Below are 18,773 nucleotides of genomic sequence, written 5' to 3'. Positions count from 1 at the left end.
CAGAGGATTCTTGTCTGTCTTTGCACCCCAAGCACTGATCCTGCAGCCGTGTGTGGAACTGTCAGTTTGCGCATTTTTCTGAATCACACTAAATAAAATGCTAAAAAGGGCTTGCAAAATGGTGGTGAGTGTTGATAAATCACATTCTGTATGCTAAATATTTATATTTGCATCTTCTCATTGCAGTATTGTGGGCATTTTGATGATCAGCATATATTTTTGCATATTAATGAAGACATACACTCAAAATGGATTGCACACCTTAATTGTGTTCACTTAAGAGACGCAATCTACTTTTCACAAATTTAGTAGATCAGCTTCGCCTGTGCTATTAAGTTTGCATGTGTTTGAGTACTTGTAAACATTTAGTAAATCAGGCCGTAAGTATATTTCTTGAAGACCTACATCAACGTTTTATCAAGTAAAATTAACTACTCGCATTGGAAAGTCCCATTTCACTAGTATTTTTCCATAAATCTAAGTTTTAGCTCATATTTTGTCAGCTCTTTTTTGCAGTGAATATTCCGGTTAAACAATAACATTCAACGCAGAGTGTAAACATCAGACAGGAAAGGTCTACACCAGTTTGCAGTATTCAGCAATATTTTAGTATCTTATAGCGTGGTCTCTTGACTTGATTGCCAGAGTTTAGGAGGGAGAGCAGACGATTGATGTGTTGGTAACAGTAGAGTTTTAAACATCCTCTTGACTTTAAACAGCTCTTGTTCTTGTTTCTACTGCTGTTTGTTTTTATTACCCATGTTACTCAGCAACTTCTGAATTCATTCCTTTAAGACGCAAACAAGCTTGTATCAATGTTTGGTATTTTTATCACCTGGCACATAAACAGTGCTTTTTTTCAAACGGACATAATCCAGCCTGGTTTCGTGACAGTGAACATGAAAAAAGTGGGTTTACTCTTAAAGACTTAAACAAACAAGATGTTTAAGCTCTCTAAAAGAGACTCTCTGTGTTTTTGGTTTTAACTTTCTAAGTCGCAGTAACTGTTGTTTTTTCAAAATGCATCACAGACTAACTCAACAATGGTTTTTTTTCTCCAGCAACAACACATTGTGGGGCTGTCTGGAGGAGCCTGACATCATCGATACTAATGAGTTTGAAGCTCTTTTCTCCAAGGCCATGCTCCAGGCAGTAAAGAAACCCTTGTCAGACACATATGAGAAGAAAGTCAAAACAAAAAAGGTAGATGACTTTCCAGACTACTTTTACCTTTTAGCTGTCGCATGTATTCCTTGAAATGTCACACTTAGAGTATGCATCTGTTTCACTGCAGCAGGCTGAGGGGGTTATTTGCATGCTCACTTATGTTGAATTTCTCTAAAAAGACCCTTGTTATTAGTTAAAGATAGACACAATCAAACATATGGCACAAAAGGAAATGGCCCTCCTCCAGACATGTAATTGTTACAACTCAAATTTATAGGTTTGTTTATTCATCATGCTAGACAACTAAATTGAAAGTAGTGCTTTTTTTATTTCAGATAAAGATAGAAAAAAATTACAGAACAGTAGCATCAATATTAATTACCGGTAATTGCAATAATTAATTTAAAAACAACTATTGTAAGGTTTTATAGTTTACCCTACACTGGCCAACAAGGGCAAACGCGCAGTAACGTCCAAATACTCTAAAAAGCTAGATCAAAATATGAAATACTTTATTAATCCTTGAGGTGTGAGTGATCCCAGACCAAAAACACACAACCCCTGTTAAACAAATGCAACAGGAAAAAGCTGCACAGGCCAAAAACACATGGATGAAAACAAATGCGAATTCACGAAATAAAGCGGAAGTCAGCTTAACTACCAGGAACAGCAGACCTCTTTTGCATTAGTTATCGATCATGCGGTAAGTCCATGCGGTTGTAGCATTTTCAATATGCAACATTTTTCTGTTGAATGTCTTTTCATATGTTTGTGTGTTTTTGGTTTTGAAACATTTCTGTGTTTAGAAGTTGCTGTGTGTTTGCCCCTGTCGGACATCGTTGGAGCATTAAGGAATAATTTTAGTTTTTTGGAATTCTGCCCATCGTCCCCAATCCTTATGTGAGACACATGTATTTCTCTTTAATGTGCATTTGAAATATTGAAAAACTGCAAGTACGAGGTGGAGAGCAATACAAATAATGGTATTCATCTCTTCTGCCTATAAAGTACTCTAAAAACATAAAAAAATGCAAAAACCTGCATATTAACCAAGCTATAGCAATATTTTTGTAAGCGCTAAGAGAAACTACTTTTCTGGCATCATGACACATTGCCTTGCTCTTCTAACTGCTTGTCGGTACCGAGCTACTCGCCAGCTTTAGCTGCTAATTCCGCTTGTTGTAACCCGCCATACAATCAAGGAGAAGAAGGAACTTGAGCACCGCCTGTAGCGGCTGTATTGCCTTGAAGTTGGTAAAAGGTACACTAGAAGGTTGTGGCACCAAGCTGGGTTGTTCAACTTTTAAAATCCACACGCTACCAACTTGATACTATGGCTCTCAACAAATGGAATGCCGTATAAAACCAATGTATCATTGCCAGGAATCATTTTCATCTAAGGGATGAGGATTATTCTCAATTTACCAGCTCAAGTTTTGAAAGATACAACCATCCCATCAGTCTGCATCCCAGTGAAAGTGGACATGTGGGAGGCTGATTTATGTTCTTATTTTTAACACAAGTGCTTCATAACGCTATACAGGTGAAACTCAAAATTTGTTATTATTGTGATAAAGTTAATTTATGTCAGCAATTGGACTTCAAATGTGAAACTAATAATCTAAATAAACTCATTACTTGCAAAGTGAGAAATTTCAAGCCTGTAGTTGTTGGAATTTTGAGGATCATCCATCCATCCATTTTCTACCGCTTATTCCCGATCATGGCTTTAGTTTTTATAAACCCCAAATTTCATCCATCCATCCATCCATCCATTTTCTACCGCTTATTCCCTTTCGGGGTCGCGGGGGGCGCTGGCGCCTATCTCAGCTACAATCGGGCGGAAGGCAGGGTACACCCTGGACAAGTCGCCACCTCATCGCAGGGCCAACACAGATAGACAGACAACATTCACACACACATTCACACACTAGGGCCGATTTAGTGTTGCCAATCAACCTATCCCCAGGTGCATGTCTTTGGAAGTGGGAGGAAGCCGGAGTACCCGGAGGGAACCCACGCATTCACGGGGAGAACATGCAAACTCCACACAGAAAGATCCCAAGCCTGGATTTGAACCCAGGACTGCAGGAACTTCGTATTGTGAGGCAAACGCACTAACCCCTCTGCCACCGTGAAGCCCCCCCCCCAAATTTCAAATCTCAGAAAATTGTAATATTATGAAAAGGGTCAATACTGTAGACTCAAAGTGTTGCACGCTTATAAATTAATTAATCCAAACACCTGTGAAGGGTTCATGAGCCTTTAAATGGTCTCTCAGTCTGGATAATATAATTCACAATCAAGGGAACGACTGCTGTCATGTACAAACCCATAATTGGTAACCTCCACAAGGAGGGAAAGCCTCAAAAGGTATTTGCAGAAAAAGTTGGATGGTCTCAAAGTGCTGTACCAAAGCACATTAATAGAAAGTTAGCTGGAAGAACATAGTGTGGAAGATAATGGGACACAAGCCGCAAAGATGACTGGACTCCGGAGATGATTTTCAGGAAAAGGCCATTCAAAAAGTTTAGGTATTCATGAGCTGTAAGCCATTATCACCAAAGTTATATAAAGAAAAACTTGAAATAGCATAATTCGCATGTATGATTCTATGTCATGTATTAGTTTCACCTTGTAAATGTAATTGCTGGAATAAACGAATCTTTGCAGGACTCTATTCAAATTCTATTTTTTTTTATTTTGTTGTTGACATTGATTTCACAGAGCGCATATAGCAACAGTAGCGTATACTGCTATGCTAAATGTGAAATATGTAAGGATGGGAAAGGAGTTTCGGTAAAACTTAAAATGACCAAAATATGTAACTATTACATGTTATTATGAATATGCCTGATAGCACATTACATTCTTAAAGCATGCACATAAAACAGTATTAGAAGTTTTTGGATGAATTTAGATCGTATTCCCATTACCTGCATTGTGAGCCGCATCTTGCTCACATATTGTTGCTATTTAGAACACACAGAAAAGGAAATACATGTGCATTTTTGTCTCACATAAAGTGAATAAAGTTCCCAAATTTCCCAAAAAAGTGCAGTTCCCCCTTTGAAGGGGAACTTTACATGCAGGTTAAAAAAAAAAAAGTAGGCACAAAGTAGTGTCTTTTCAGGTCTTTATCGAGATCTCAGGGTTGAATGTCAAAGTTGACCAACTTCTCAGTTTATAGCTACATATCAATAGCTGTCCATATGTCAATAGCTGCATAAGCTTGTTAACTCTGTTATTAATGTGTTGCTAAAATTAGTTCCTTAGTGTTAACTCTTTTAATAACAATGTCGCTGATACTTGTTTAAAAAGCAGGTCACAACATGTAAATGGAGTACTGTTGCTGGTTTTGGGGTGTGTTTTAGAGGGCTTTATGGGCCCAATAGATGACTATCATTAGCCTCATTGTTTGCCACCTTGTACTTGCTGTATATTACAAATTAGAATGCAGAAAACATTTTGACGGGCAAACAAAGACTAGACAGCAAACCGAACACTAAATACAAAAACTAATTAGACAACTCGATACACCCAAACTTGACGCAAGAAGAAAAAGAGAGCTGAGTGTAGGAAACAAGGGTGAGGGAAAGATACAGATGTAACTTAGCACACAAATGTGCACATCGGGCAAGCAAAAACCTGACTACATCATGAAAATGAGGTTTGGTGGGACTTTGAAAGTGGGGTTGTTTTTTTATTTATTTTTTATATTTTTTATTAGGCTTCTGCAGATACAGGTTTAAGAAGATACATTCAAGGAACCTATCACTGATGTGCATCTACTCAGAGGTGTATATGAACTATATGTTTGAGGATTCAAAGTCCTTGAGCTTTAAAGGATTACAGTCACAAACTGAGGAGGTGTTTGTTCAGCCTCTTCTTAAAGCAGTGGTTCTTAACCTGGGTTCGATGGAACCCTAGGGGTTCGGTGAGTCGGCCTCAGGGGTTCGGCATAGACTCCGCCACGGAAGTATCGACCCATCTGAATTACCGTGTAAATAAAAACTTCTCCCTGTCGGCGTATTATGGATACCCCCAAACAATGTTCCCTCTAATTTTCCATCTGATTTGCAGGTTTTTTGATTGATTGATTGAAACTTTTACTAGCAGATTGCAAAGGAAGATGATACATTACTGTATATGAAACAGTACAGTTAACAAAGTACAGTGCATATTCTGTACAATTGACCACTAAATAGTAACACCCGGATAGGTTTTTCAACTTGTTTAAGTCGGGGTCCACGTTAATCAATTCATGGTAAGGTGTGTAATTTGTTGTGAAATCATGCACTGTGTTGGTTTTGTTCTGGGAACAAGGTGATGTTCATGCACGGTTCATTTTGTGCACTGATAAAAAAATCATACGTTTTTCTTGAATTTGAAAAAAAAAACATTTTATTTTTTACTAAAGAAGGGTTCGGTGAATGCTCATATGAAACTGGTGGGGTTCGGTACCTCCAACAAGGTTAAGAACGACTGTCTTAAACTGGCGGGCCCCCCATGGGAATGAAGTGTTCAACGCCGTGTTTAGTGTCCGCGGTGGAATAAGCGGGAGTGGTTAATGACGGAAAATCCGCCAGCAAACGCTGAAAAACATCACCAGATACTGAATAATTAGCGTGTGTAAACGATCCAAGTTGAAAAAGACAGCATCAATCACCAATGTGGCAAATGCAAGAAACACAGCGTTGTTTCTTTCATGTCTTTATTCATACAGACTGCCAACATAAGAATGAATCAACACAACACAATATGCTCTTTTTAAGTTTGTTCAAGAAGACACAAACCACAGCCATTGTGCTGAGTGTGAGCATGGTCCTAGTGCCCGCCACCCGATATGTTTTTTTTGCTTTTATCAAACCATCCATCCATTTCCTACCGCTTGTCCCTTACCGGTATCAGATTTTAATATTGGATGGAGACACTGCTATTTAAAAGCTGATTTTTGAATGACAAGCTATTTGAGTCAAATTCTGAGTAGTGCAGGGGTTCAACTGTTCAACCCTTCACCCTTCACCAATACAGTAACCACCTGATGCTTTAAACACCTTGGCAAATGTTGCAATTCTGCAAATCTGCTGCAGCCAGCACCTCGTCAGCATGTTGGCTGCCTTGTGGTCATTACTGTGGCGTCCGTACAGACTATCCTCTCTGAATCTATACACATCCCCGATTCTGATCAATTTGTCAAGGCTCCACACAGGTCCACAGGGCCAGCGTGCGTTTGTGTGTGTGTGTGTGTGTGTGTGTGTGTGTGTGTGTGTGTGTGTGCGTGTGCGTGTGCGTGTGCGTGTGCGTGTGCGTGTGCGTGTGCGTGTGCGTGTGCGTGTGCGTGTGTGTGTGTGTGTGTGTGCGTGTGCGTGTGTGTGTGTGTGTGCGCTTTCTGTCTTTGGTCTCCATCCTCAACTTGTCCCATTCAGTCTGGTCACTCTAGGGTGGCAAACGCATTTGATCCCAGTCAGACGGCCGCAAGCAGACACAAACGCTTCCAACTGTCTCCTTTCTGTGCTGACATCATCTTGAAAGATGTCTGACCCCACTCATGGAAACTTTGCTGGGACATATTTTTGCAACACTACAAAACAAAATATCACATTACGTTCCACAATGCTTGATTTTCAGCTCCATTTATTGGGCTTTTACTACAGTTTAGTTGCTCACTTCTAAATAGGCTTTATTTGATACGACTGAATTTAAATCAAGGATGTCAAACATTGGGCCCACGGGCCAGATCTGGCTCGCAAACGGATTCAATCGCGAGATGACTTTGCTATAAGTGTAAAATTGAACTGCAAATTTAAATTAAAGAAACTGTTTTTCTAAAATTGAGCTGCAAATTTAAATTAAAGAAACTGTTTTTCTAAATATGTCCACTGGATGTTAAAAAAAACTATTATGTTAGGCAAGCAATTAGTTCATACCAGTGCTAGCAAGTGTATTAAGCAAGAGCTACACAATAAAAGAAACAGGAGTAAAATAAACAATTGCCAACCCCACTTATAATGCTGCATGAAAATTATTGCCGTCTGTGCAAATTTAAAGAAAGTGCACAGTGGAAATGACAAATAAGGTAGATGCTACACAGAATAGTTTTTATTTACGTTGTTTTTTTGTTCGATCCGATAAGGGCTGTGATTTAAAATGTAATTGCTTTGTAGATATACTGAGATTTAGTCAAAATTGGTTGTGTTCTTCATGGGGTTTTTGAAACTGCACCAATTTCTTTCCTCAAAATGTTCAACTAAATTGAAGTGCTTTGTCAAGAGGATTGTTTGAATCAAGTACATTTTCAGTATGTGTTTGTTCTATTTTGGGTCAAACTAAAACAAAGAAAACCATCTGAAGTTGTATTTTTAAGTTATTATACTATGATTATACCCGTTCGGCTCACGTGGGAAAAGATTTTCCTCCATGCGGCCCCTGAGCTAAAATGAGTTTGACATCCCTGCTTTAAATGCTGCTTCTGCAATAGTATGCATTACTGTCAGGATACACTTACCATATCAGATAGATATCATAACTATGCAGTTACTTAAAAGGACAGACTTATATGTATTCCATCTTAAGTGTATTTATACTGTAGGAGACAGAGTTAAGGTTTTTAGGAGCAGTGTATGTATGGATGGCTCTAGTCACATTGGTGTGGCTATTTGAATACATAACAGGATGTATTAAAGGACGTGCATTCACCAGTGTCAAGTGTGGAAACAGATGTGAGGCCAGGTTTGGAATGCTGTATTTTTGGTTTACAGCTTTACTATTTGCCATATCAATTTGTTTTACTCCATACCACTCCGAATAATTAGCGTGTGTAAACGGTCCAAGTTGAAAAAGACACAGCATCAATCACGTCGGGGTCACCAATGTGGCAAATGCAAGAAACACAGCGTTGTTTCTTTCATGTCTTTATTTATACAGACTGCCAACATAAGAATGAATCAACACAACACAATATGCTCTTTTTAAGTTTGTCCAAGAAGACACAAAACACACCCATTGTGCTGAGTGTGAGCATGGTCCTATTGCCCGCTAAACAACAATTCATTATTCTATTGAATTTGTTTCAAGAAAGTCTTATTTAAACCATCTTCTTTGTCAAGCACGTCAATAAAACTTTGGAACCCATCCAAATCTGTCTATACCACACAAGGGAAACAGCAGAAATGGCTGTTCTACACAGGTGGCCACTATTCATTGGTTGATTAGGAAAAACTCCCACATTAAACATATGCGATGAGAGGGCGACTTGTCCAGGGTGTACCCCGCATTCCGCCCGATTGTAGCTGAGATAGGCGCCAGCGCCCCCGCGACCCCAAAAAAGGGGAATAAGCGGTAGAAAATGGATGGATGGACATTAAACATTATGGAAGAAAGAACAAAACAATTCATATCCATCCATCCATTTTCTACCGCTAGTCCCTCTTGGGGTCGCGAGGGGTGCTGGAACCTATCCCAACTGCACTCGGGTGCAAGGCACGGTACACCCTGGACAAGTCACAGGGCCAACACAGATAGACAGACAACATTCACACTCACATTCACACATTAGGGCCAATTTAGTGTTGCCAATCAACCTATCCCCAGGTGCATGTCTTTGGAGGTGGGAGGAAGCCGGAGTACCCGGGGGGAACACACACAGTTACAGGGAGAAGATGCAAACTCCACACAGAAAGACCCAGTGTCTGGAGATCGAACTCAGCATATTATGAGGTACACACACTAACTTCTGTTCAACCATGCTGCCTAAAATTCATATCAAAGCAAGGTTATTCTAAAAAGAGTAAGTCATAAATGTTTAATGACAACAGCTGACTACTAAATTCCACCGAGTGGGCTTGCGTTGCAGCTGCGTTACGGCTACGTATCCACTCTATTTATTAATCAACTTGCAGCAGCTTCACTACGTTGCATGTCTGCGCTGTCCCATCATCTCCAGCGCTGCGGGATTCTCCGCAGTAAATACGCCAGGCATCTATTTTTACCGAATGCTGCAGCATTTTCACGCATTAAGAGGTGGACTGGGACAAGTAGTAGGACACATAAACAAAATAAATCAAACAGATTTATTTTAAATAAATCGCTGTTATTAATTATTCATGTTAAACGCACACATATATTTGGGGAAACAAAGACAATCACAAACAAACCCACAGCTCTTCTCCTTTTCCATTTAGCTCTACTTCCTCTTTGTTTTTTAAATGATCCCACATACCATGTTGGTACATATATGGCAGGGGTGTCTAAAGTCCATTTGCGCCCCACAGCTCATTTGTTATTGACCCCTGACATATCTGAAGACAAAATAATACATCCCAAATTTAGTAAATTACACAAAAAATTCAAAGAACAAATGGAACCAGCCCAAATCCCCCCCAAAACGGCACCTGAAAATATGTCTTATACTGTATTTGATCTTTAATAGTTGCCGTGCGTCCTGTCATGACAAATATTTATGGAATGATATTAGTAAACACTAATAATAAAAATAATAAAGTAAATATTTTAAGCCAGTTGAAATACATATATCACTAATTTGCTTGTCACCTATAACACAAAGCTAAGATGTTTAGGTTTTAATCAGATACAGTTGAGGATATATTTATTGGCCGATAATAAGTTGGTTTTAGTATCTTTAATGTACATATACAGTATGTATCATTGTGAGCCCCACAATTTATCTGTATACGACCCTCTTTGGGAAAAGTTTGGGTAATGCAATACTATGCATTACCCAGCCCAGCAGGCACATGAATGTTCTTCAACACTGACTTTGAAATAACGTTGCGAAATAGTTGTATTTGTAAATTGAGACAATGTTGATGTCCAACGTTGGATCCACGTTGTTGGTTGGGAAATGAGCACATTTCACTGATCAAATCAATGTCACAACCTGACATTGAATACATGTCATCAAAAAACATGTTGTTTCAACATTGTATTTGTGTTGTAGAATTTTGGTTGGGAAATTACCAAAATTAAATAATCAAATCAACGTCCGAACCCAACATTGATTAAAAGTCGTCAAAACACATGTTGGTTCATCGGTTTGTTTGAGTTGTTCAACATGAGGCCCTTACTCCACAAGTTGGCGTGGCTCGGTTGGGAGGCTGGCCGTTTGTCACCGGCTTCCACCATCCCAATCACGTCTGTTGTGTCCTTGTCCGATACTCGCTCATTCACCCAGGGCTCTGTGAAGCTTGTCTCGTAGGTCAAGGCGAGCGCCGCAGTCTTCCTCCGCATCTTCAACAGCTGGTCTCAGGTGAAAATATAGCAATGGCTAAAACTCCCCCAAGGTGGATCCAAGAATTCTCCAAAAACAACGCAAAACTCTCTCAAGAGCGACTTATAACACAGTCCCGAAAGGGCTTGAACCTATCCATCCATCCATTTCTACTGCATGTTCCTCTCGGGGTCACGGGATCAAAAAAGGCAAAAGGCACATGAAAACAAGAGCGAAACATCAACAACACAAAATGTAGGTACACAAGAGCACGGAGCTCCTGCAACCAGCAGCCACAACAGCAGCACCATTGTTGGCCATGGAATTCACCATAGCTGCACAGATTGTAACTGAAGAAGAATAATTTTCACTCCTCCATGATTTCATCAGTGGTGTCACACAAGTGCTTCATTAGTCTCAGGTGTGGTGACAAACTTGGCCACTCCCATCACCTTCCTGAGCAAAATACTGGTCATCTTGGAGATGTAATAAATGTAATTACTGATATTTAGACAAGTTTCCCAAGGGAGGGATAAGGCTTTGTTTCAGAGTTCCCCTTTTGGTTTCTATCTCCATTTGTACTAGTAGTTATTTACCGTATTTTCCGGACCATAGGGCGCACTTCTGATGAATGGTCTATGTTCAATCTTTATTCAAATATCAGGCGCACCGGATTATAGGATGCATTAAAGGAGTCATATATTTATTTATTTTTTCTAAATTGGAATCACTTCCTTGTGGTCTACATAACATGTAATGGTGGTTCTTTGGTCAAAATGTTGCATAGATTATGTTTTACAGATAATTTTTAAGCCATTTTCTAACAGTCGCTTCCGGATGCACTGTTTTGTGGGCAGTCTTATTAACGTAGCTCACCTTGAACAGCGTCTTCTCCCCGTCATCTTTGTTGTAGCTGTGTAGCCAGCAAGGACAAGAGTTGAAGAAGTGTCAAAAGATGGAGCTAACTGTTTTAACGACATTCAGACTTTACTTAAATCAATAATGGAGCAGCATCTCCTCATGCGGGAATGTGTATTGTGAAAAACCATCCGACCGGAACTCTCTAATAACTAAAGTACCTTGGGTAAATAATGTAAATATGTTTTAGCGCTTTCATGGTGAGTTTACTGACAGATACAAGTAAGAACTTTACACTACAATAGAAATGGCAACAGCAAAGGATGAATGTCCCATAACAAGAAGATGGAGAAAAAGAACAAGCTTATAGACTGCGCACAATTTTTCAGGATTTATCCACATCAAAAATACAGATCAGCAGGTACCAGAAGGTAAAAAAAGTAGTTTTTGCATAATATTGCAAAAAAACGCCAGGTAGTATGTCTTACCTTATACATACACCATAATAATACTCGTATGTTTAATGCGCCGACAATCCACTAAGCAGTGCGGCTTCATAGCTTACTAAAGTCGTACTAAAACAGATTTTTGAGCGCCGTGTGTAATGTTCTATATTTTCAATGGAACATATAAAATGTTGGTGTTGTTTACTTGAGTCATATTGCCATCTTATTGCAGTCTACACGTATCTCTTATGTTTACTCCCATCCACTGGTTACACTTATCATTACGCCATGTACCAAATAAAATTGCTGCGAGGTTGGTAAGCAAAACCGGAATTATTCCGTACATTAGGCGCACCGAGTTATAAGGCGCACTGTTGAGTTTTGAGGGAAAAAACTTTTTTTAAGTACGCCTTATAGTCCGGAAAATACTGTATGTTGTTTTTAACAGGTTCATCTTGTTTCATTAGTTGTGTTGTGTCATAATCACATTCTTGCCAGGTCATCATTGTAATTGAGTAGCTATTTCTCTATTGAGCTTTCCCTGGTAGATTAAAGAATGTCACAGAAAATGCTGTGTCATGATCGCTCGTGACAGGTTGGATCTATGTTTTGTGTTCCTGTGTTTCTGGTACTATTTCTAGTCCAGCCCGCTTATTTTTCATTCAACTTCCTGTCTGCCCTCATTCTCAGCAACTTTACCTGCTCTTGGTTAGTGATTAGGGCTCTCAACTGTGCAGGGTCTAGCTACCAGTCTTGCTTTCCTTACGATAGTTTGTTGACAAATGTTCACGGTGTGCCTTAGTCTTAATTAAAACACTTCCTTATCAGCATTCATGAAACACCAGATAGTGACGCTACCACCACCATGCTATATTGTAGAAAAAAGTGATCTTCATTCTACTCAGTTGTGTTATCACTATTTACAGCAGTGTTTTTCAACCTTTTTTGAGCCAAGGCACATTTTTTGATTAAAAAAAATATGGAGGCACACCACCAGCAGAAAATGTTAAAAAATGAAACTCCACAAGGTTGTCGTGCCTTATTTTGAGTTTGTTGTTGTTTCATGTGTGTAGTGCTTTAGTTTCTGTCTTGCGCTGTTACTTTGGTGACCCTTCCTGTTTTGTTGGTGTTCTCCTGTAGCAGCTTCACACCTTCCTTTGAGTGCTATTGCCCGCACCTGCTTTGTTTTCGCTATTAAGACTATTTAAGTTGTGCATACGCTATCCTTCCATGTGGGGACTTTGTTGATTGTCATGTCATGTATGGATGTACTTTGTGGATGCCGTGTCTGCTCCACACGCTGTAAGATTTTGCTGTCGTCCAGCATTCTGTTCTTGTTTACTTAAAAGCCAGCTCAGTTTTACTTTTGTTTTGCATAGCCATCCCTATGCTTCAGGGCCTTTTCCTGGCAGGACTTGCCTTTTGTTCATTTTAGGTTTAAGTGTTACATACCTTTTTACCTGCACACTGTCTCCCGCTGGGCTCTGCATATTAGGATCATGACAAACCATCCTCGATGCATTTCGACTTCTGCAAGGCAAAGAACAACCTGCTGCCACCTACTGATATGGAGTATTACATGGTTACCCTGCCAAGCTATACACAGTACAAGCACTAGACACTGGCACATTATTATAATTATTGATTTGCAAAAAAATATTTTTTGGACCAATTAAGTGAAGTTGCATAATTTCCCACGACACACCAGACAATATCTCACAGCACACTAGTGTCGTGGTCAACAGTGGTTGAAAAACACTGATTTAGACAATAATGGCTATGTTTTGAGTCATTGTCATTAGACAGTAAACCTATACTATTAGCTGTATTGTGAAGTATATAGACCTTTCATTTCTACAAAATAGGGCTTTGAGGTACTGTATAGTCTTTATTTGTGTGCCAATGTGTGTGGTTGCACATAAATGTGCGTGACGGTGCCATGTCTTCAGGCATTAAGCACTTGCTCTGTAAGTGTTGCCAGATCATGCTAACCCCCCAATGAAGTGAAGAGGGGATGATTGGGAGGGAATGGAATGTATTATTCCTACATTATGCATATGATCCACTTCCCCGATCTCCAACAAGTCCACACACCAGAAGTTGGGGGGGCATGGAGATGATGCCTACATGCGTGAGTTAATGCTTGTCATGTGTGCCACATAACATTCAAAGCTCTTGTTTACTTTTTAGCCCTTCTCTCTGTGCTGATTAACATACCAAAGCAGAGAAGACGACACAGGCAGACATGGAATGGACTGGACCGTGGTGTAATTGCAGTCATGTGGCTTCGCTCCACGCACTGTGTACGTCTGCAATTGGGACAGGATGGGGAGCTGAGCAGACGCTTTGCATGTCACCGCGGTCTTGATTGAGTGGTGTCGGAGAAAGGCAGACAAAACAGCAATTTCCTCCACACATATAAATCAAACTTGTTTCAACTTTATGGATTACGGCTCCGCTTACACAGAGTGCGCACACAGCTTTTACTGCTTCATGGGAATGAGTTATGCGCCATCGTGACACGTTTATCGAAGACATTTTTGAGTGGGTGGGACTCGGGTTTGTTGAGTTTATCATTGTGGTTATTATTGCTGCCTGGGTGATAACAGAAAGATAGGCATATAATCACCACTGAACTGTTCAGACGTGCAAACTGAAATTGTAACCTACAGTAAATAACACCAACCACACGCGTCTTCTCACACTTTACCTCTGCCTGGGAAGTTATCTTTCAATTTGGCGTTTGGATTAGTCTGTTCCTGTTTGCCATTGCTTAAATCAACACCATAGAAACTGAACGTTTCTGGTAATCGCAGGCACACATTAAATTTGGCCCGCCTAAGGGTTGCTTCCCAGATGTAATACATATTCATGCTGACCTCTTTCAAGCTCAACGATTGATGGCATGTCCACAAAGCTAACTATTTGCCATCTCTACTATCTTATATATGGCGATGTGGGGCTAAACTCCTCATCTGTGGCCCATTAGCACATTTTCACTTTGGCTCTTTGAAGCAAAAAGTTTGGGCACATTTCACTCATCATTCATGTATATTTGTCCACTGCTTTATGGGGTACCGAATGTAAAAGTTCAGTCACACTTTTCGGGCAGATATATTCATCACATTTTGCTCACTTTTCTCACGTTTAACTCACTTCTGTCACATTTACCACACTTTTCTCTCATTTAGCTCATTTTCATGATTTAAGTTTACATTTAATGTTGACTCCAAATATTACATTGAATTGTTAAATCAAAATCTTAAATCTGAATATGAATGTAAATCTTAATGTAAATGTTGTATCCAAACCTAAATCTTAAATCTATATGTTGAATCTAAATCTAAACGTTAAGTCTAGACCTAAAGGCTGAATTTAAATCTAAACCTAAATTGTAAATCTAAATCCTAAATTTAAATGTGACCACTAAATGTTAAATCTAAACCTAAATGTTCCATCTAAATCTTAAATCTACCCTAAATCTTAAACGTTAATCTTAAATCTAAATGTGAGTGATAAATGTTAAATCTAAACGTACATTTTTTATATAAATCTAAATCCATCCATCCATCCATTTCCTACCGCTTGTCCCTTTTGGGATCGCGGGGGGTGCTGGAGCCTATTTCAGCTGCATTCGGGCAGTCGGTGGGGTACACCCTGGACAAGTCACCACCTCATCACAGGGCCAACACAGATAGACGGACAACATTCACACTCACATTCACACACTAGGGAAAATGTTGTGTTGCCAATCAACCTATCCCCAGGTGCATGTCTTTGGGGGGGGGAGGAGCCGTAGTACCCGGAGGGAACCCACGCAGCCACGGGGAGAACATGCAAACTCCACACAGAAAGATCCAGAGCCCAGGAGTGAACTCAGGACCTTCGTATTGTGAGGCAGATGCACTAACCCCTCCTCCACTGTGCTGCCATATATAAATATGTATAAATCTAAATGTGACTTGTCCAGGGTGTACACCGCCTTCCGCCCGATTGTGGCTGAGATAGGCACCAGCGCCCCCCGCGACCCCAAAAGGGAATAAGCGGTAGAAAATGAATGGATGGATTAATCTAAATGTGAATGCTAATTGTAAATCTAGACGTTAATGTTTAATATAAATCTAAATCTGAAATCTAAATGTGAGTGTTACATCTCTTACCAAGTGTAAAAATAAATATTTATAGAATGCCAATTTTCCACCAATCCGAGGAATTTTTAGCCGCAAAGCCAAGCCCACATATCTGCCTCTCGGTGCACAATACTCCTACATCTTCCTTGCTGCCAAAAAAAAACATGACATATGATTGACAAATAATGCCAATAAATATGCTTTTTTTTTTTTTATGTTAGCTCCAAAGATGTGAGTGTGTTGCATGGTGTACTGCATAAAGACAAGACACTCAAACACCTGACGGGTTCACTTCCGCATTTTACAACGAATGGAATTTTTTCTTTCATTGAGGTAGCAGTGTACTTGAATACACCTATTTCTATTTGTATGTATATCATTTTGCTGTGCTGTTACTTCATGACTGTGTCACATATTAACATTACTTTGCTGTAAACAACATAATCACTGTCATAAGCTGCAACAGCCAAGTGACACGCTCACTAAAGAAGGTGTCTTAATTGTGAGCTAAATAGTAAAAACATAATCATAGTGAATCCATCCATCAATCCATTTTCTACCGCTTGTCCTTTATGGGTTGCGGGGGGTGCTGGAGCCTATATCAGCTGGACAAGTCGCCACCTCATAGTGAATGTAAATCAAAAACATCTTTCCTTGAACTTACTTCCTTTTTAATAACGCTTCTCAGCTAGCTAAGACGTGCCCATCACTCAAACGGCGGGGCTTGTTATGCAGGAAGTCAGATGGAAAAGTAACATGTTAAAAGGTGCATATCGACATGCGCCAGATCCAAACCTATGACCAAATGATGACTTCACACTCACTATGATCTTTGAATTTCTACCGCTTGTCCCTTTTGGGATTGCAGGGGGACTGCAGCGTATCCCAGCTGCACTAAGCGGCACACCTTATCGTTGTGTTTTTACAATTTAGCTCACAATTAAGTGATTGCGTTGTTTGCAGGAAATTAATGTGACACATTCATGACGTAGCACAGCAAAGTAATGAAAGATGCTTAGAAATAGAAATAGGTGTATTCATGAAGACTGCATATACCTCAATGTAAGAATCAATTCCATTCATTGTCAAACATAGAAAGCAGTCAGCTGTTTGAGTGCAACACACAATGCACACACACATTTAGAGTAACATGTTTCCTTCTTCCGCAGTTTAAAAAGATGTAGGAGTGTCGTGTACTGAGAGGCAGAGATGTGGTCGTGGCTTTGCGGCTGAGAAGTCTTGGAATGGTGTAATATTGACATTCTATAAATGTTCATCTTTACATTTGGGATTTAGCGCTCACACTTAGATTTAGATTTACATTTTACATTTAGCGCTCATATTTATATTTAAAATTTAGATTTAAGATTTGGATTTAACATTTAGATTTTAGATTTAAGATTTAGATTTAGATATAGCATTTAGATCTAACCTTAATAATTAGATTTAACATTTAGGTGTAAACTTAACATTTACATTTAGTTTTAAAATTTGTTAACATTTAAATTTAAGATTTAGATTTAGAATTTACATGTAGATTTATATTTAATATTTAGGTTGAAATTTAACATTTAAATTTATATTTAACATTTAGATTTATATTTAACAATTAAGTTTAGATTTTAAAAAATTTAGATTAAGAATTAGATTTAAGGTTTTGATATATGATTTAGGTTTGGATATAGCATTTAGATTTAACATTTAGGTTTAGATTCAACATTTAGGTATAATATGTAGAGTGAACATTTAATTGAAACTTAAATTTGATTAAAATGAGCTAAATGTGAGAACAGTGTCTTAAATGTGAGAGCTATATCTGCTGAAAAAATGTGACTGAACTTTTACATACAGCACTCCACACTGCTCATCCTGGTTGCCAGTTAGTCACTGGCCAAATGACTCATTCTGTGTTTTATGTGTTTTATGTCACACGATTGCATCAAGAAAAATTCCTAGTTTGTGAACCCGTTCTCAAACAATGGCAATACAAAACTATTCTGATTCTGATTCTGATTCTGATTCAAGTAAAGACTCTTTAAAGATCATTTGTCCCTAAATATTATCTACATTCGTTGTGATAAAATGCAAATAAAAATATGAATTAAACTTGCTTTATGTATGCAAGATTTTTTACAGTACATCTTACATCGCTTCCCTTTTCTACATTTTGCAATGTGACAACTTGAACAGAACTATTCAGAGATTATGCTCAATACTTTGTTGATGTACCTTTGACAGTGATTCCAGGCTCCCTCAAGTCTGCACTGTATATCCTCCTGTGAACCAGCATACTCTGCAGTGGACATTTGTGTTTTACAAAATAGGCCTATATTTTCCGAAATCTGTAACTCTGACTAATGTAATACCAAAAACAAATGTCCACTGCAGAGGATGCTAGTTCTTTGGAGAATAGGGGAAGTTCATTAAAGCAGGGACAGTTATATTCCTAAGGGAACAAAATTGGTAAATATGAGAGCTTGGCTGACCAGTGGGTGAACAGCCACCCATTGATTTGAGAGCTGACAAAACATTGGCAGAGTTGGCTTTAATAGATTGTTTGAATGATCTCTATTGTCTTCTTTGGATTTACCTCTGCAAGATAAACACTTCTCTCTCCCACAGGAGAGAGCCATTTGCTATTGATGTTTACCTGTCTCAGCATCAGCATCGCGATAAGCCAAGGTTTTTCGCATGACACCAAAATTCAGCATCACTTGTCTCATCTCATTAACTTAAAGTAACTCGTTTGGGCTAATTGGCAAGTTTCTGCAGCCATCGTAAGAGGCAGCGGCTCCTGGGCTGCTTTAAGAGTGGCCCGTTCAATCTGGTTAATTAGAGGTGTGAGGGAAGCCTGGTACTCAGCCGTTCATTGTCCCCAAAGTAGGAGATCCGCAATGATCCAGGTAATAGAGCTGGAAGCAGCATGGCACCCACTAACGCCCT

The 18,773-nt window shown here is 39.2% G+C and overlaps 1 protein-coding gene across 3 annotated transcripts in view; it reads left to right on the top strand.

Annotated features, from left to right (window-relative positions):
- The window catches only part of LOC133549615 (formin-like), a 166,090-nt gene that overhangs the window by 55,733 nt on the left and 91,584 nt on the right, over positions 1-18,773 (top strand). For all 3 annotated transcript variants that reach the window (XM_061895210.1, XM_061895211.1, XM_061895212.1), the window contains one exon: positions 1,062-1,203. In XM_061895210.1, the coding sequence (XP_061751194.1) occupies positions 1,062-1,203 (142 nt within the window). The remainder of the gene's footprint in view (positions 1-1,061; positions 1,204-18,773) is intronic.

The sequence above is a fragment of the Nerophis ophidion genome, linkage group LG03 (genome assembly GCF_033978795.1).
Source record: "Nerophis ophidion isolate RoL-2023_Sa linkage group LG03, RoL_Noph_v1.0, whole genome shotgun sequence".
Taxonomy (NCBI): Eukaryota; Metazoa; Chordata; class Actinopteri; order Syngnathiformes; family Syngnathidae; genus Nerophis; species Nerophis ophidion.
This window is presented reverse-complemented; position numbering and strand designations above follow the sequence as displayed.